Source organism: Rhododendron vialii, chromosome 10a (genome assembly GCF_030253575.1).
Source record: "Rhododendron vialii isolate Sample 1 chromosome 10a, ASM3025357v1".
Lineage (NCBI taxonomy): Eukaryota > Viridiplantae > Streptophyta > Magnoliopsida > Ericales > Ericaceae > Rhododendron > Rhododendron vialii.
This window is the reverse complement of record NC_080566.1, coordinates 28,535,636-28,556,171: the sequence shown is the minus strand read 5'-3', so window position 1 is coordinate 28,556,171 and position 20,536 is coordinate 28,535,636. Positions and strand designations below refer to the sequence as shown.

General features: G+C 44.7%; 1 protein-coding gene across 1 annotated transcript; it reads left to right on the top strand.

Annotated features, from left to right (window-relative positions):
* The first annotated feature begins 18,710 nt into the window (after positions 1-18,710).
* On the top strand, positions 18,711-19,613 carry LOC131303085 (uncharacterized). Its single transcript, XM_058329873.1, has one exon. The coding sequence runs from the start codon at positions 18,711-18,713 to the stop codon at positions 19,611-19,613; it is 903 nt and encodes a 300-aa protein (XP_058185856.1).
* Positions 19,614-20,536: the final 923 nt, after the last annotated feature.

Genomic DNA, 20,536 nt, shown 5'->3' with positions numbered 1-20,536 from the left:
GCCACTGGCAATGTAACTAAGCCCCTCCTCAGACCAATATTGAAGGGGAACATTATATAGTTGGATCCACAGGGGTAGCTTTGAAAGGCTTTCCTTCTCAAACTCCAAGTCAGAATGCCACTCCTGTAAAACCATTAGTCGATTACCAAAGTGCCAAGCACCAACCTCAGAAATTTGACGATAAGCCCTTTCTGCCCCAAATTGGAAGAAGAAAAAACCCTTTTCATTAGAGAGTACTTCCTTCATACCATACTTGCCCCAAATACGGAATGCAATGGATCGTACAGACAAGTATGGGAGTTTTTTATCCACAAAATGACCAACAATACAATCCTTCCATTTCTCTGCTCCATGAGTCTCGACATGTTTAGGAGGAGAAACCCTGACCGTTGCCCCCTCAACAGCAGGGGGAAAGTACTGTAACTTCATCCTAGAATGCACTTCAGGGGAAGAAACTTTGTCTTTCCAGGAAAGTCCAGAATTCTGCCCAGCCATGGGAACTGAATCTTTAACCCGTAATGACTCAATCAATTGATCCTTAGCTTTCAACTCATTACGAAGGGATGAAACCTCTTTAGTAAGACTTTTAATCTGTTTGACCGTAGGGGTATCACCTTCTAGAATATCAAGATGTTCATTATTAGGAATCGTAGCAGCTTCTAAGAAATCAAACAAATTCACGTTCCCTGATGAATTATGGACTACAGAAACACACAAAGATTTATCCTTATGATTCCCAAACTTAGATTCAGAGACAACCACAGCATTCTCTCACCTATCTTCACTCATCCCTTCCTTCTTCCTTAGAGCTGTTACGCCAACCACCACCCCTCCTCTCTCTCTTCTTCTCAAATCTACTACATGTGTGGCCCGTGATTCGTTAATCTGCAACCCTCCTCTGTTGGTTCGTGGGTTTCCTGTCTTCTCCCCGAGTCCTGCATAGTGAGCGCACGACTAAGACCTGGCCGGGGTTACCCGGCAAGGCCCTCCGGCGAGAGGATGAGAGAATGCAGAGAATCAAGAGAAAATTTAGGGTTTTAGTTAGCATAATGTGTGTATCTCTTTAGGGTTGTCATCCTTCAATATTTATAGAGTCCCCTTAGCTTGCTCTCCAAATACGGGCATGTGCCTTGCACGGGCTAGGTGACGTCACTGTAGCGTCATAGCATAGATCTGGTAACTGTTTTGGCATGAGCTGGCACACCCCATGTGCGCTCATCATTATCTTTTGGCATAACCGTTTCGGTCGTGTGAGAGAGCATGTGACTCAACGGGTGGCTGAGCCCATTGTCATACCGAGCCCCATGCCTGGCTGAGCCCGGTATTAGGCCGAACCAGTCGGCCGAACCGCGCCCGATATATGTTGGCGGGTCTTCACCGCTAATGGTAGCCGAGCCTGAACAACCTATGACGCAGAACCTAAACAACTCGTCTCTGAGCCTTGCTTGGTAAGTCGCTGAGTCTCGGCCCAAGTAAGGTTCGAGGGCTGGTCGCGGACGATTACGTTCGGCCCACTATAATAGCCCCTCAATTTCTACCATCGCCGAGCGCGCGGTGGAAATTGACGTTAAGCCACAGTCGAACCTGATGTTTGCCGAACGTGACTCGTGAGAAAGTGAATTTTCTGGACGAGCTCCATCTACTTTCAACAACCGTCATGGATGAGCTTTAATGGAGGGGTGCCAGGTGTCCATCTTCAGTTGAGTGTTGCTGACGGAAGGACGGCTTGCAGGCGTGGGGTTCTGCAGGGCTGTTCTGTCACTGCCACATGTCGAATTCTTGTTGGTCGTCAGTTCGGCGATGCAATGATGGGCGGGAGATTCAAACCTCCAACCCTACCCCTATATAAAGGGCGACGAGAGGAGAGAGAGAGGTTACAAACCCTTTCTCTCTCTAGAACTCCATAGCCAAAGCTTCTGCCACCTCCCTTCGTCTTCCAGCTTTGATCCTCAGCATATTCGTTACCAGATCTCGTAGTAAACCCTAGGTATGAGTTCGCTTTTCATCCCTCTTACAGTTTGTGCAATTTTTCACGCTTTTCTCCCTTGTTTTCCTGGGTTTTGGGACTTTTTTTGTTCATAGTGAACAGTACTGACTGGAGATGGGCAGACTGTTCATCTCTATCTTCAACTTGTTCTTCCGAGCCCCAGGTTGATAGTGGAGGCTCTGGTTGGTTTGGCCGACGTTGGGGTTGGTCGAACCCTTTAGCTCTAGTGTTAGAAATACCCGAGCTTGAGTCCTTTGGGTGAGAGGGTGGGCCAGTACTGTAGCCGATCGTAGTGAGATCCTTGCCTTCTGGCCGACAACGAGGTTCCTCATTATTTTTTCTTGTTTTGTTAGGTCTGGCTCACCCAGTCATAGACATCTCTTCCGACTCTGAGAGCTCTGAGGACGATTCTGGGGATTTGATAATCCAGGAGTATTTGGAAAGATATAGAAGCCGACGCCCGGCCTCCTCAATTGCTTCAAACATGTCAGTTGACTCTGGTGACTCCAACGCCGAGCGTGATTACGAGTATGGGGGCGACGAGTTCCTTACCGACCCTGAAATTTCCTTCATGAAGTCAACACATTCCAAGGCCGAGCCCTGTCTTGGGCCTGAGGCCGAGTCTAGGTTTTACTCCCAGGCCGAGGCCACATCTTCGATATGCTCAGGACACAGTGAAGCCCCGTCCGAGGACAGAGCGGTCGCCGACCTCTACGAGAAGGGCCAGGTTTGTCCGTACGCACATTATTTCAGCGGGGAACCTGGGGAATATCAAGATTTTTGCCAAGAATACAACATCCCTGAGGATGTTGTGGTCAGTCAAGTGGCAAGTAACTGCATTAAGGATAAATTAGAGGACCGCCCCGAACATATCACGGTTCCTCTCATGGCCATCTGCGAGAAAGAGCTTCGGTTCCCGCTCCACCCTTTTTTGAGGGAACTTCTGGCTCAGTTCAGCCTAGTTCCCCACTTCTTTGCAATTAATAGCTATAGGATCGTAATGTCAGTGATAGCACTGAAGGAGCTCCATGGTCTTGAGTTCACCGTAGCCGACCTTTTCCACACGTACATTATGTATAGGCACGGCCAGACCGAGCGTCGGTACTTGTCGACACGTAGGAATAAGAAGCCTCTAATTGATGGATTGCCCGATACTGACAAGTGGGCAAATCTCTACGTTGAGGTCAACGGGAACTTTGAGTTAGGGAACCAGTCCGTACATAGGTACGTTGTGCCGAAGATGAGAGACTTTCAAGGTAGTTATATTTTTTTTTTTTGCCGATGCCGAGCTTGGTTGTGTTTTATTGTCATTTTTTCTATCGATCGTCGTTACTTCTTGCAGATCACCGAGCCATTACCAAGACTCAGCAGTCGTTGTCCGTCGCGTAACACACTGATGTCATTTTGCCGCAGGCCTGCAGAAATGCACCTACGTTGTTAGGTTACGAACCGTCCTACAGAGGGAAGCTTAGAAGGAAAGAGAAGGCGGGGCCGAGCACATAAAGCAAGGGAGTGGGGCAAGCAAAAGATGTAAACAAGCCGAAGCCGAGAGACAAACGAAAGCAGCCGAGGGTGAAGTTTCCATCGTTTAGGAAGTCTGCAGATTTCTGGTTCCAAGAGAGCTTCAAAACAGACTCCCACACCCCGGGTATAAACGTTCCTCTTCAAACCTTTGCTCCTGTGTCCGTAGAATAAATGGGAAGAAGGAACGTCGTGCGAGTGAACATCAGAGACGATGCCGTGGTTCGGCAGAAAGATGCTGACATAGCCAAGCCTACTGAGAAAAGGCTAAAAATAACTCGTGATCATCTCCCAACAGGGCAGCCGACGCCATTTCAAAAGGAGAAAGACCTAACAGAGTCATCCGCTGCTGACGCATCAACAGATGTGGGGAAGTCGGCGGGCTCGGGTGGCCAAGCGGCTTTGCAAGAATTTGCACCGTCGTTTGCAATGTCCGGGGGCAGAGTGGTCTCTATCAACGACAGCGTCAAGCTGGAGCCTCGGTTGGCCCCTACTGTGCTTCAAGGCTTGGCATTGCCGAACGATATGAAGAAAGTCCCAGAGGACCTCCAGCCGAGCCTGGTTCACGCTAGTGCATATCTTGTTCAGGTATTGTCCGAGCCTGATCTCTTTCCAAGCTTTTTCCTTCTTTTCAACGTTTCCGAGCTTATGTTCTTTGTGCCATGTAGGCTGGGCAGGCCCTGCTCCGAGCGTCTAACAAGGCCAAGCTCGTCTCAGCGGAGAGAGCTCGTTACTACGACGATCTGAAGGCCGAACGCGAGAAGTCTAGGAGCTATAAGGGCAGTTTGAAAATGGCCAAGGTACAGATTGCCGAGCTCGAAAGGGAAAGAGATGAGGCCTTGGAGAAGTCCAAGAAAGCCGAGCGTGAGCTCGGTCAAGTACTGAGGAGAGAGAAGAGAAAGATGAAATAGCTCGACGAGAAAGCGTATCAAGCCAGCTTCGACCGTACCGGAGCCGAATACATGAGGGATGCCCGGGAAATGGTCAACGAAGCGGTCGAGATGAGGGTGCCTATCTCTTACAAGAAAGGATACGAGGACGGTGTGGCTGCTGCTGCCAGCGCTCTTCAACTAGAGTCTGACTCAAATTTGTACAAGTCAATTCCGGCACCCGTTGTTCCCGAGCTTGTGCTTCCGTATACCGAGGAAGAGTGTGCGCCTCTGCCTCCCGAGGAGTTCCCCGAGAGTGATGATGATGTCGAGGACATCACTGGGGAAGATGCCGAGGGTGGTGATTGTTCTGGTGTGGCAAAAATAGTTGAAGGTGGTGAGAAGGCAGCCGAAGACGCCGAGCGTGAGCCAATGCGTATTGACAAGGATGCTGAGGCCGAGGCTGATGCTGTTGCTGATGTTCCTTCGGAAAATGTTTCTCCACCTTAGAGTTGATGTCTTTTTTGTTTGAACTTTGTTTAACTTTGATCTCTTGTTGGACTGGACGGCTCCGAGCTTGGAGTTTGCCGTACCAAATGTAATAGTTTGAATGGGGGTCGTCACCAAAAACGGTTTACTTCGTCGTACCTCTGTTAGGTTTTTCCTGTGGTACTTGCTTTATTTGAATGGATGTTTGATTTCTGTTTGGAATCTGCTTTGCTGTTGAATGTTTTCGTACCTTATGAAAATTTTGATATGATTGCTTGTGTGGGTAATAGCTGTCCGTAGCCCCCACTTTGGTCTTGGTTCGGCCAAGTAGTGGAATGAATATCAGAGTAGGAAGTTCGCAACTGTAGCTGGATAGTGGCCGAGCCTAGATCAAAGTAGCATAGTGTAGGTTTGTTTGTTGGGTCGCCGAGTTAAAAGGCGTCCTTGGCAGGTGTCCTTGTTTGGGGAGTTATAGTTTGGATGTCCATCATAGAGTTTGATTGTTGAAGTTCGGCCAAGTTGTCGATCCCTAGCGAAGATGATGAAGACTATAGTTTGCCAAAGTTTGTGGGTGGTTTGCTCACCATAACGTGAGTGTAACCGAGCTTGGCTAACCGTATTGTCTTGCCAAGCCGAACCGAAGCCTAAATTCCTGCCTTAATGTGTGCTTTAGGCTCGGTGGACCGTATGTCATGTTTTATGCTTCTTGAGGGCAGCAACAGAGGCCGAAGCAATTGTTTGTGTGTGTGACCGAAGTCAACGTTTGTGGTTGGCAGAGTGTTGTCGAGGGTAAGTGAGTATTGAAAACAGATATAAGAAGAGCACAAACGCCATAATTTCACCAAACAAGCATTTTCTTGATATATGAGACTGAGTACAAGTAAGATAAAAAAACTATGGGCCGAAGCCTTTCTTTGAAATGAAGTACGATAGAAAAGCGCGGGTGATCGCCGAAAAGATCCTTTAAGATTGTGATCACATATATGCCTTCTTCAGATTCTGTGCATTCCAGGGGTTGGTAAGGATTTTACCATTCATGTCCTCTAGCATGTAAGCACCTTCACCAGTGATTTTGACAACACGAAAGGGGCCCTCCTAGTTGGGTTTGAATTTCTGCTTCTTGCTAGTTTGCACCACCTTTCGCCACACCAAGTCATCTGGTTTGAAGGTCTTGGTTCGAACACTTCATTAAAGCCTCTTACCACTTGTTGTTGGTATTCGGCGAGCTTTAACTGAGCGTCCTCGCGCTTTTCTTCTGCTAAGATCAGCTCCTATTCTATGGCGTCATCATTAGTCTTTGGGTCGAAGTTTTCTGTTCTCAAAGTGGGAAACTTGGATTCTAGTGGGATTACCGCCTCCATACCGAATGCTATTGAAAAAGGGATTTGGCCTGTTGAGCGCCGGGGGGTAAAACGGTAAGCTCAAAGAACATGTGGTAGTTCCTCAGCCCATTTTCCTCTCTTGGAGTTTAACCGGCGCTTGATCTCGGCGCAGACGGTCTTGTTTGTTGCCTCGACTTGTCCATTCCCTTGTGGGTATGCTGGAGTAGAGTTGAAGAAGCGTATCCCAAATTCGACATAGAGGCTGGTGAGGTCTTTACCAACGAATTGGCTTCCGTTGTCTGATACAATGGCGTAAGGGACTCTGAACCTTGTAACAATGTTTCGCCAGACAAATCTGCAAACGTCAGCCTCTGTGATTGTCTCAAGAGGCTCGGCCTCTACCCATTTTGAAAAGTAGTCTGTTGCGGTGATCAGGAACTTGAATCCTCCTGGAGCTGTTGGCAGTTTTTCGACGATATCAAGCCCCCATTGTGCAAAGGGCCAAGGACTGGTGATGGGGGAGAGGTTCTGGGCGGGTTGCTTTGGAATGGGAGAAAAAAGTTGGCATGGTCAGCATTTGCGAACTGTGTCTTCGCAGTCTTTCTTCATGTTCTTCCAAAAGTATCCCTGACTCAATGCTCTTTGGCAAAGTGAACGGCCGCCGGAGTGGCAGCCACAATTCCCTGAGTGAAGTTCGGCGAGAATCTCGGGTACCTGGGTTGGGTGGACCACGAGGAGATATGGGTTGGAGATAGATTTCCTATAGAGTTGGCCGCTTTCAAAGAGCCAGTAGTAAGCGGCTTTGTTCCTGATGCGATGAGCTTCCTTTTTGTCTGCTGGTAACGTATCATTTTTGAGAAATGCAACGATCTCGTCCATCTAGCTTGGACCGAGTTCAACGTTGAGTATTTCAGGAGTAGTGTCGAAACTTGGATGATTAATGCTGCCAAAGCTGATTGTTCTGAATTCGGAAGCTTTAGAAGCTGAGGCAAGGCCAGCGAGTGCGTCTGCGTGAGCATTGTTTTCGTGGTTGATCTGTTCAATTTTGAAATTGTGGAAGTGGGTAATGAGCTCGGTGACAGTTGACTAGTATTTTGACATTTGTGTATCCCGAGCTTCATAGTCTCCAAGTACTTGGTTGACTATGAGTTGAGAGTCGCAATAAAAGACGAGGTCGGAGATTCCCATCGCAACAACAGAGCGTAAGCCAGCTATGAGGGCTTCATATTCAGCTTCATTGTTGGTTGCGAGGAATTCAATGCTGATAGCACTTTCATGTAGTGTTCCACATGGGGAGACTAGGACGACCCCGGCCCCTACTCTGTTGCTGTTAGACGCTTCGTCAACATGTAGATGCCAGATGTTCCCTTGGAAAAGGTGCCAAGGTTTCGGCGGCACCTGATGCTCGACGATGGATTGTGCTGGGATGGGTGTGTTGAGGAGTTCAGTATCTTCTGGAGTAAGCTCAGCAATGAAGTCAGCAAGAACCTGTCCTTTGATTACCGTTCGTGGTTTGAACCGGATATCAAAGTTTGCTAGCTCTACTACCCACTTAGAGACCCTGTTAGATAGATCAGCCTTTCGAAAGAGGCTATTGAGGGGATGTTCTGTTAAGATGACGATAGGGTGTGATTGGAAGTAGGGCAGGAGTTTCCTAGCCGTTGAAACGAGAGCAAGGGCTAACTTTTCAAGTGGTAGGTAGCAAGTTTGAGTTGGAAGGAGTGTCTTGCTTGTGAAATAGATGGGCTTGTGATCGGCGCCTTCCCGCCGTACAAGTGCAGAACTGGTTGCGTGGGCGGACACGGCGAGATAGAGATATAAAAGTTTCGAACTCCTTAGGTTTTACCAACAGTGGGGCCGAATTTAAGTAGTCTTTTAGTTCGGCCAAAGCGGAGTCACAATCCGGGTTCCATTCAAAGATGCGTTGACTTTTTCCCTTCAAGGCATGGAAGAATGCGTGGCACTTGTCTAAGGATTTGCTGATGATTCGGTTTAGAGCCGCTGCCATCCCAGTGAGCCTTTGTACTTCCTTGATTGTCCTTGGTGGGCGCAAATCTTTAACAGCCTTTATTTGGTTAGGGTTGGCCTCAATACCTCTTCGAGTGACCAGGTGTCTGAAGAATTTCCCAGCACTCACCCCGAACGCGCATTTTTCAAGATTTAGCCATAGCTTGTGTAGTTTGAGGATTTTGAAGACTTCCGCCAAGTCTCGCAGGTGGTTGGATTCCTTCTTACTTTTGATGACCAGGTCATCAATGTAAGCTTCCATGGTGTGGCCGATTTGTTATTGCAACATCTTGAATATTGCTCTGTTGAACGTTGCACCTGAATTCTTGAGTCCAAAGGGCATGACGCGGTAGCAGAAGATGCCATATGGTGTGATGAAAGCAGTTTTCTCCAAGTCGTCGGTGTCCATGGCAATTTAGTGGTAGCCACGGTAGGCGTCCAGAAAGCTTAGCCGAGCATGGCCTGCTGTTGCGTCCACAAGTTGATCAATCTTCGGGAGTGGAAACCAATCCTTTGGACAAGCGTCGTTGAGATTGGTATAATCCATGCAGACTCGCCATTTGCCATTTTTCTTTTTAACGACCACAGTGTTGGATAGCCACGTTGGGTATTGTACTTCTTGGATGGCATTGGCCTCCAGCAGACGCTTGACCTCTTCGACGACGGCGTCGGCGTGTTCGGCTGCAGAACGCCGTGCCTTCTGGATGACAGGCTTAGCGTCTTTCTTGATGTTGAGTGAGTGACTGATGAAATTGCGATCGACCCTCGGCATTTCGTTGGGGGTCCAGGCAAAAACTTCTACATTTTTCTTGAGGTATTGGAACATTTCTTCGCGGTCAGCCTCGCTGATGGAAGAGCTGATTAAGAAGAATCGGGAGCCATCCTCGTTGATTGGCATTTGGACGAGGTCCTCTTCTGCTTTGTCTTCGGCTTGCAAGCCGACGTCGTCGATCATGGTGATGTCTGGAATTTCGACCCATTGCACTTGCTTGGCTTTGGTGGAATTGTGGACGGCTGAGACGTAGCATTTTTTGGAAGCAATTTGGTCGCCTCGTAGATCTTCCTGTCTCCCATTGATCCCGATGAAGCGAATGACCTGGTGGTAGGTTGAGGCGATTGCTTGCATGCCGTGTAGCCAGGTTCGGCCAAGAATTGCGTTGTATGGACTTGGTACGTTGACGACGATGAATTCGACGCTCAACGTTTTCGAGCCAACGACGACTGGTAGGAAGATCCGACCAAGTGGCCAAACGGGTGCTCCGTTGAATCCGATGAGGGGAACTTCGGCGGGTTGTAAAGTTGTTTCCGGGAGGTCAAGCTTTTTGAATAAGTCATAGTACATAACCTCCGTCGAGCTTCCCTGATCGATTAGAACGCGTTTGACGTCATGTACTCCTATTTGGACGGTTACGACGAGGGCGTCGGAGTGTGGTGTTTGCACACGTTCAAGATCGCGCTCGGTAAAGGTAACTGTCCATTTGGGTAGCTCTTCTGGTCGTGGACGTTTGGATCCGGGTCCTACCGCAAGTACCTGCTTGGAAGTTGACGCGCGACTGAGGTCAGCCTGAAGATTTGATTCAAATTCCTTTGTTACGAGGCCGTGGATAACGTGTATCGTCGGTCGTGGTTCATTTGGGTTGGGATTGCTAGCAGGTGGATGGGTGGGTGTCTTTGTTTGATCGATGTACTGATCGAGATGGCCTTGTGCTGCCGCACGCTCCAATAGGGCTTTGTAAGGTGCGCATGCGGTTGTGTAATGACCGAGCTCGTTATGGTAAGAGCACTTTTTCTGTGGGTTCTGATCTGCTTGACCAGTGTCTGTGCCCAGCTTTCCTGTTGGCCATTCGAACCAAGATTGCCTCATGATCTCCTTTAAAAAAGACCAGATGGGTTCTTTAAAGTATGTGGTCTTGGCCACATAGTCGTGTGCTTTCGGCTGGCGCTTTTTTCCTTCCTTGATGTTGTGGACAAGTTTCTTTGGCTGAGGTAGCTGCGTTGTGACTAGTGCTGGCAGCTGAGATGTGACCGTTGGAAAGCTTGTAGTTGAGTTCGTCAGCCCTTGAGCAGCACGGTCCGCGTAAAATTCTTCAAGAGCGCAAAAACGTTCCACGATGCGCATCAACTCACCCATCCCATGAGGTGGTCGAAGGGCAAGTTCATCTAGAATTTTATTGTTGATTTCCAAGCCATTTTTGAAGGTTCTTGCGGCCCAGTACTCATCGATTCCAGGAATTTCGTTGAACAATTGCCAGTATCGTTCGACGTACTGACGGAGATTTCGGATGGGAGTTTCCGCATTTGGGACAATGACTCAGGCTCCTTGGCCGTCCTGTTGCTTGTGATGAAACGGGTGTTGAAAGCGCGTTCAAGGTCGGCTAGGTTTCGTATGGATCCGGCGGGCAATTTGTTAAACCACAGGAGTCTAAGGGAATCGAGGCAGGACGGGAATGCTTTGCATTTGATCTCGTCCTTTGTGGTTCATAGCTCAATGGTTTGACGGAAGTGGATTAGGTGGGTGTAGGCTTCGCATGTGGTAGGATCGAACTTTGTAAACTTTGGTAGATGGAAGTTGGGTTCGGCCGTCGTGGTGATTATGTGGGGTGTGAAGGGCGAAACGCCAAGATCCTTCAGCTAGCGCTCAAAACCAGGGCGCGGTGGCTTGCCGTGCTCATCCGTCTTTGTCCTCTTAGAGTCTCTGTCGGGAGACTTTTCACGGTTTCGATGCCGGAGTTTGTCTCGTAAATCTGCTGTCACCCGGTGACGTCCGTCAATTGTTTCTCCTTTGTCCTTACCAGATTTTGTTTCGTTGTTCGGCTCTTCAATACGCACGCCTTTTTCGTTCCATCGAGCCTAGTTGCTGTTGTCGAACTTTTCTGCCAGGATTTCCCCGAGTCGTTCAGATACATGGCGTCTGGTCTCCACGGAATCTCGGCTATGGTGTGAAACCGTTGTGCGAGAGAATTCTGCCCGACCAGTCAAGTATGTGCTTGTAAACGACTCGGTATCCCTAGTGTTGGTTCGATCGTGGTGGCCTTTTGAGCGGTGTGTTCCAAATGCTGTGTTCCGCTTGTAAAGTATGATCTCCCTCGCATCACCTGGATCTGGTGGGATGCCTAGGCGGTCCTTGACGGAGCCGCGGTGGCCGGTTTCATGAGGACGTTCTTGTGGCAATGGTGGGGGTGGTGTTTGCTTTCGTCGCCTCCCGCTTCTGCCTCCCGCCGATCTAGATGTAGCGGGAGCGGCGTCTCGCTGCATCTGTTGTTTCATTTGGGCAACTTCTGCCCTCAGAGCTGCCAGCTCGTTGTCCCTATCTTCGTCGCGACGTTGTAACAAGCGGATGTAAGCCGTTGTTACGTCGTCCGCTACTGGGGAAAGGCCTGAACTAGGTGGAATTGAAATGGACATGTACCTTTCTGAAAACAGTGTAAGGATTGTGTTTCCATTGGCGTCTTTGGCCCTTGAGACGGTGACGTCTGCCAGATCTCTGCCCATGGTATTCGAAGCTGTAGTGGTTGTTTAAAGGAGGAGAGGATGGGCTGAAGGAGGTTCGAGCCGTTTGGATCAGAAGTCCTGGTTTCACATCGGGTTCACCAATTGTGTGGCCCGTGATTCGTTAATCTGCAACCCTCCTCCGTTGGTTCGTGGGTTTCCTGTCTTCTCCCCGAGTCCTGCAAAGTGAGCGCACGACTAAGACCTGGCCGGGGTTACCCGACAAGGCCCTCCGGCGAGAGGATGAGAGAATGCTGAGAATCAATAGAGAATTTAAGGTTTTAGTTAGCGTAATGTGTGTACCTCTTTAGGGTTGTCATCCTTCAATATTTATAGAGTCCCCTTAGCTTGCTCTCCAAATACGGGCATGTGCCTTGCACAGGCTAGGTGACGTCACTGTAGCATCATAGCATAGATCTGGTAACTGTTTTGGAATGAGCTGGCACACCCCATGTGCGCTCATCATTATCTTTTGGCATAACCGTTTCGGTCGCGTGAGAGAGCATGTGACTCAACAGGTGGCCGAGCCCATTGTCATGCCGAGCCCCATGCCTGGCTGAGCCCGGTATTAGGCCGAACCAGCCGGCCGAACCGCACCCGATATGTGTTGGCGGGTCTTCACCGCTAATGGTAGCCGAGCCTGAACAACCTATGACGCCGAACCTAAACAACTCGTCTCCAAGCCTCGCTTGGTAAGTCGCCGAGTCTCAGCCCAAGTAAGGTTCGAGGGGTGGTCGCGGACAATTACGTTCAGCCCGCTACACTACGGCAACCACCGCCTCGCAGAACCACCGAAGTTCGAACCTATTCTGCCTCACGGTTTTGGGAATCCTACGGCTGAAGTCACCACCGCAAACCACCATCGTCGCCTCAATCAGTTATAAACCCTCCTTATTATGTAACGACTCTGGTTTCTCATACATAATTTGACCAATTTTCCTCTGATCATTCTATGTATCTGTATATCTCTCTCTCGTACTGAATCCAGTTTCAAAATGGGATACTCCATTCGTTTTTGTTTTTCACATGTCCTTTTTTATGCTGTCCAAATGTTCGCTGAAATGTATAAACCATTAATTTCGTACCCCGCCTTTGTGAATTTTGTTTGAGCCATTAATTTCGTACGTTGGTATGGTGGAGAATACGGGGAATAGAGATATTGATCGAAAATTTTACAGCCAGTAAGAATTGAAATCATTCCCGCCTTGCAAATCTATGTTTTTATTACTGTATGGAAACTTCAACCTTAAATTGGTTTTGTTTTAAGTTGGGAAAAGTTATTGGGTTCTATGTTTGCTTTACTGTACGGAAACTTTGAACTTAAATTAGGTTTGTTTTGAGTTGGAAAAAAGGTTATTGAGTTTTGTAGGATTGGAAAACATGAGGCTTTATCCATTCAAGTGAATTGCCTTTGTCTTCTTCAGTGTTCTCCTCTGTTATATTTCTGTTTTTGTTTTTGAATGCTCTTTTTTACAATGCTTAGAAATTAATCTGAGTCTATGCCATTATGTATCCCTCGAAATCAAGTTATTTCTTTTGCGTGTTCGATTGCCATAGGGCATTGGTTCTGCTGTTATCAAATTAGTGAATGTGCAACCTCATTTTGCTAGAAGTTTGAAAGAGATTTTGGTGTTTTTTCTACTGAAATTTATATTTATAATTGAGACATTTGGGTGCCTTTTTTTATCCTGCCTTTATTAGTTCGAGTAATTTGGTGTGCTTTAGAAAAACCAATTTACAATGATTTGTGGTATTCAAATTGATTTTTGAATTTGTTATTTGATTACCTGATCCTGTAAGTAAAAGGAAATCATACATGTGGTTCTTCTCTTAGCAATTTATTTGTGTTTTGTTCTTTTCTTTTTATCTAGGCAAGGACATTGCAACAAAATCTCCTCCAAGATTGGATGGGTGCTTCAAATAGTTGGTAATTGCTTTCATCTTATTTGGTCTCCATCCTTTGCTATCCGTACTGTTATGAGTATTGTTTATTTTTAGTTTGCTTTATTTGAGTTGGTAAAACTCTTTATGGTTATCGTGCTTATGTTGCATGAGATTGGGTTTTTCACGAGAAATCAAGTATATCAGTTTCTAAAAATTTGATTTTTGTCGGTGAGGTTTGATTTTGTGAATTTGAAGAAGATTTGCGCCTCTTTCTCTGTTAAACCTAGGATCGATACAAAATGCCTAATTGGTTAATTTGATGGGGTTCCAGTCCTTGATGTTGCCCATTTTTAGTTTCCAGATTTCTCATTGGAAGGCCTCGGTAGATTTTATTTCTCTACCACCTTGGCATTGACAAATAGGTTAAGCTTCCCCGTGCAATTTTTTTCCCTTCCTTGAAAAGAAGTTGCCACTTCGTCCTGCAGTTTCTCATGTGATAATGAGGGTAAGCACCAGTGTTCTAAAAGAAGGATTTAATTGCCGATTAATTGGAAATTTGGCCTAACCAATTAGATTAATGCCTAGTCGGTTGAATTAGCAGTTCAGGAGGTTGATTGGAGTTAGTCAGCGATTAACCGGCGATTAGTCGGTCGGCGTCTAGCGGCGATTAGTCGATTAATCGGTTAATGGACGATTAGTCGGCTATTCGGCGATTAATAGAGGTAAAATCTTTAATTTTGGAAAATCAAGAAATGTAATTGTTATATACTCATACCAGTTTAAGGGCTTCAAATCACAGCTTTAGGGCTTGTTCAACGCTCAGTCATCAATTGATCGATCTCGGAGTCACCTGTCATATCTCTGTGAAACCCTAAAACACAAGATCTCCGAGCCGCCTATCGCCTCTCTCTCTCAAATTCGAGATCTCCTCGATCTCACTCACGTCTCCACCGACCTCAAACATTAGTTTTTTTTTTTTTTTTGAAAAGCCCATGCCCATATTGACACGTTAGTGATTCTAGAAACAAAATGTAGTAATATTTTTTATTAAATCTTAACACGAAGTGTAGTATTGTTTGGTGTATATAAATAAAGTTATTATAATTGGTAAGTGACTAATAAATGAACGGCCCATACCCAGTACGAGTTGGTGTTATAGTCATGTTAACAGTTTTCTGTAAATGAGAGATTTCTATGTCATATTTGAAAAACAATTGATGTTGATGGATTGATAGATGAATGTTCAATTTTTTTATAAGAGTTGTCATTGGGGAGTATTTATATATAAATAAATAAAAACCCGACTAATTGCTACAAGCCGATTAATCGGCGATTAATAGGTCTTGAAGCTTGAAGGTGGTCGACCGAGCGACGAACGCCGAGCGACTTTTAGAACATTGGTAAGCACTACTTAATACACGTGCAAACGTTAACTTTACATGGTTACTTTGTTGATTTCCCTCTTATGGTTTGCATTGTACAGCACCACAATCCATACTTATAGTTCTGTTTTAAAATTGTTATGCGGCCTTTTTTGAATTCAAATATTTATGTTTTAATGTCTGCAATAGGTTTGGCTAATTCTCTTTCGTCACCAACATCTACAAGAAGGTCTAATTTGCAGCTAAAACTGTGGTAGCTTTCCCTCCTCTACCTCCTTCTGTGAAAATGTGTGTCCATTACTGTGCTTGCATCTAGCGTAATCTTGATCTAAGAATGACTCTTTTTTTTGGAAGGCTGATCTAAGAATGACTCAATTGAATTTTATTTGTGATATGAGTACAGGAGTTCTTAGTTTGAGTTACAGGATTTATCCCCACAACGCACCATGTTCAATTCTGCCTCCTCTCCGGCTATCATTCTGCTGATTTTAGTTTCGTCCCCTTCTCAATCAATTTTTGGAGAGGAAAGGAGTTCCAAAGTGTTTACCCGTAGCCCACCAACCTGATTTCGGAAGCGCAGTAAGTAACCAAGTTCCGAAGTGTTTTTATTTTTGGGTTTACTCATCTGTCAATTTCCGAAGTGTTTTCAATTTTGGGTTTACTCATCTGTGAATGTTATTGCAAACCCATCACAGTTTCTGAAGACAGCCTTCAAGCTTTCCAAACACAACATTCAAGCTTCGATTTGGCTGATTTACCTTCCGAATTTGCTGCACCGGTTCCCCTTGAAAAAAACTTTACGTGCATCCAAATAGTTGTCGAATAACTTCCCTAAAAATTTTGGTCTAATAGACAATGCTCACGTGATAAAATACACGGCTCAAATGAAAGTTCGGAAACAATGTGACTCAGCAATGGTGGTGTTTGATTTATCCTCTTCTTTACACTTCTAATTATTTGATAGTAGTATTCAAGAGAAGTCAAAAAAAAAAAAAAAACCCCAATGCTTTTGGGTTCCCCTCTTTATAAAAATCCGATAAGAGTCGCGTGGTAACTGTATACGGCTAAAATTTTAGTAGTTTGGAAAACAATCAAAGTTTTTTTTGACTCATTTACTATTACTTTCTACATCCTACAATTTGCTTCATATGTATATGTTATTAGGCTCGATTTACTTCTGATGCATAGGTTCAAATTCTTTGACGAATGTGAAATGTTGGAGGTGTTGTCGAAGATAAGCGAGAACTCAATGCAATTCGTATTCGTGCATGAGGTAAATCTAACTGTTACTATTACCATGCACTTGAAACTAAAGCCACTGCATATGCTTCGTCACCAAATCTTTTTGCTATGCAATTAGACAATCTCCCCACTTGAAGCCACATTCTACCTATCTTATGAACTTGAGGTTGGACCGTTTTTTAACTTGCACATCCATCCAGATTCACTATCATATTGAATTCTCTTTCTTTTCTTTTCTTTTTTTGTTAAGAATTCTGTTTCTTTAGTCAGTACTAGAGGTGGCAAATAGGCGGGTCTGGGCGAGTTTGAGCGGGTTGAAACGGGTCATGGATCAAATATGAGAGGTTCAAATATGGGTCAAATAGCAAATGGGCTGAAATGGATCGGGTCGAATATGAATCTTGTCAAATCCAAACCTGCCTGACCCAATCCGTTTTTCCTCTTTTTTTATTTTGTTTTATTTTTTCTGATGATAGCTAAGGGGATAGGTGCTACATTTATAGCATTCACAAATGCATTCACAAATTATTTTCTTGTTTTTAGAGGAAACGAATTTTTGAGAACTTAGGAACATCTCCTTTGGAAAAAAAAATGCAAAAAACAAGTTTCGATATCAGTCTAAAATTGCAATCTTGTCATTGAAGAATACGATCGCAGTGAAAATCATTCAAATTTCAAATTACACGCAAATGAAGAAATCTAGAGAGAGAGAATACATTATGGACGAAGAGGTAGTTGGTGACGACGATCGCGACGACGAGGGAGGTGGAGAGGATCACGCCCGCTGCGAAGCACTTGATCTACTAGTCTAGACTGTAAACTCTAATCACTTGGAAGTTGTCTCGTATTTTTTTATTTCTTGTCTTTTTATGTTGAAACAGAGGTAGGGATTAATAGTGGAACGGAGGAATGGGATTTATGAACAGAAGTGGGTATAGAGAGAGAGAGAGAGAGAGAGAGAAAGAGAGAGAGAGAGAGAGAGAGAGAGAGAGAGAGAGAGAGAGAGAGAGAGAGAGAGAGAGATTTGTTTGTAGAAGTGGGTCGAGAGAATTGATTTGTGTTTCCATGAAAATGGAGAGAGACAGAGAGAGGATTTTTTTTAACAGCTTTAATTTTTTTTTTTAACTTTTCTCTTGAGTGAATAACATACAATATATTAAAGATTATAGGCCTATTTCAGAAGAGCTAGCAAGTGGTGGGTGCTGATTTGATTACAGCTGTTCAGTCTTTTTTTGTGACTAGTATCATGCCCCAAGCTTGGAATGCTACAGCCATTTCTCTTATTCCTAAGGTCAATTCTCCTATCTCTATTAAAGATTATAGGCCTATTTCTTGCTGTAATGTAGTGTATAAATGCATTACCAAGGTGTTGGCTAACAGATTACAACCTCTCCTTCCTAGTCTTATCAATCAATCTCAGTCTGCTTTTGTCAAGAACAGATCTATAGTTGATAATATCCTGCTAATGCAAGAACTGGTTAGGGGTTATCATAGGGATGTTGGTGAGCCGAGAAGTGCTATTAAGATTGACTTGATGAAGGCATACGATTCAGTGGACTGGTCTTTCCTCTTTGACATTATGCAGCTAATGGGCTTTCCTTTTACATTCATTAAATGGGTCAAAAGTTGTGTTTGTTCAGCTAGATATTCTGTTGTCATCAATGGGTCTTTGGAAGGTTATTTTCAGGGACAAGAGAGGATTGAGACAAGGTGATCCTCTGTCTCCCTATCTTTTCCTCTTTGTTATGGAGGCATTTACAGCTCTTCTTCATTCTAGAGTGGATATGGGTCCTTTCAGTTTTCATCCTAAATGCAGAAGTATAGGCCTGACTCACTTGGTGCTTGCTGATCATCTGTTCATCCTGTGTGGTGCCTCTCAGGACTCTTTCAGTCTTATTAATCAATTGTTGATAGATTTTCATTCTTTTTCTGGTCTCAAACCTAACATGCAAAAGAGCTCTATTTTTTATGCTGGGGTTTCTGAGACTGTTAAGCTTACTTTGAGTAGTATTTTGCCCATTCTAGAAGCTCATCTCCCTGTAAAGTACCTTGGTGTTCCTCTTATATCGACTCGTTTAAAGGCTGCTGACTGTTTGATTCTTAAGGAGAAAATTTTGAAACGGATTCAGGGTTGGTCAAACAGGCCGATTTCATATGGAGGTAGAGCACAGCTGATTCAGTCAGTGCACTTTACTGTGCAAGTCTACTGGAGCTCCATCTTTGTTATTCCTAGCAAAACCATCAAAGAAATTGGGAGTACTTTGATGGCTTTCCTTTGGTCAGGTTCAGAGATGAAATCCTCTGCTGCTAAAGTCCAATGGAACCATGTTTGCAGCCCTAAGGAGGAGGGTGGTCTTGGTTTTAGGAGGATAAAGGAATGGAATAAAGCCACAATACTTCGACACCTTTGGGCCATTTGTAATAAACCTGACACTCTCTGGGTTAAATGGATTCATACTTATATTATAAAAGGACAATGTTTTGGTCCATGTACATCCCAAGTGATGCCTCTTGGACAATGAGAAAGGTGTTGAACCTCCGGAGCTTAGGTCAATCCCTCATTAAATACCAGGTTGGGAATGGTCAGAATACTCACTTATGGTTGGATAATTGGCATCCTCTGGGTCCCCTTTTTAAAAGATTTGGTGAGAGTGTTGTGTACAATCTTGGCAGGTCTTTGCTTTCAAAGGAGTCCTCTATTATTCACAATGGGGCTTGGAGATGGCCTAGGCAAAGAAATAGGGTTACTCAGTTTATAGTAGTTCACACCCCCCTAGATTTTCAGCCAAACTGTTTACACAAAGATTCAGTCGTGTGGCTCCCTCATCCTAGTGGCTTTTTAGTATTTTCTACATGGGAAGCTATCAGGGTGAAACTTCCAGTTCAAGATTGGGCTCATGTGGTTTGGTATAAGAAGAATATCCCTAAGTGGTCCTTTATCTTGTGGTTGGCTGTCCAACAGAAGTTGAACACTAGAGATAGACTTTTGAGGTGGGGAATGAATGTAGAAGGTGACTGCACCTTTTGTACTAATGGCCAAGAAACCCACCATCACCTCTTTTTTCAGTGTCCTTTGTCTCTCTCTGTGTGGGATAGCATGTGGAGAAGGTCTTTAAGTGATCCAATGCCCTCTACCTTGCCTGAAGTCATTGCTTGGTATATCCAGCAAGTGAAAGGAACAAGTTTCAGAAGTTTGCTTTTGAGGAATGTTTTAGCTGCAACTATGTATAATCTTTGGATGGAAAGGAACCAACGGGTTTTCAATCAAAATGCCTCAACTCAAGATCAGATTATACTTTGGACTATTTCCTGTGTTAAAGAATCTTTGTGTTTGAAGAGGGGAGTGGATAAGACACAACTAAACAGAGCTCTTTGCAATAGTTGGGGACTCACGGACAAGATTTTTGGCCCTTCGCACTAGTAGCTTTGGAGTAGGAAATTTGGATTTGGATGTATAGAATTCATTTCCGTTGGCATTAGTTTTCAGATGTATAGATGCCTTGTTCTTTTCGGAGGAATGCCCCTTTGAGTTTGTAGTTGGGTTTGTGCTTTTAATAGAATCTACTTATCAAAAAAAAGACATACAATATATTGAGAATGACGAAGCAAATTACAGAAACAGAGATTGAGATGGAACAAGATTCGATTTAAGGACAGAGAGAGAGAGAGAGAGAGAGAGAGAGAGATGCTACTTCTCTGGACCAGTGTGGGTTTTGGACTTATGACAGGAGCAATTAAAACAAACAGGCCAGCATGAATCTTTTCCTTTCAACCCATATTGAATCCATTTTTATCCCACCTAAACCCATATAAATATGGGTTGATATGAGGTTCAACCCATATCAAGCCATTATATAATATGGACGGATTTGTTTGGGTTATAAGTGGGCAGATTTGGACGGGTTAAAAAATATGGGTTGAGATTGCCACCCCTAGTGAGTACCGTGGTTCATTGGTTTCAACAATTGCTTCAGAGCTCTATTTCTTTAGTTCGTACCGTGGTTCATGTGAACTGCACATTCGGTGTTGGAAATTAAAGGGGGATTTTGCAATCTATGGCTACCATTCAAAGAAATTTTAAAAAAAAACTAATTCACAATATTTTCTGCAAATTGGGTTCTCCTCTAACTGCTACATTGCTGAATGGCAGAGGTGATTGGTATGTAGAAGTTGAGATAAAGACGTTGGGGACAGCTATGATGAGGATGTTTGGACTCGACGGTATTTGTGTTTGTGAAAAGACTTTCTTAGGGAGAGGCTCTTAGTGCTATCTTTTTTTGTTTTGGCTCTTTTGTGAATATGACATGTTTTTCTGTGTCCGTTTGTAATATCTCTTCAAGGTAC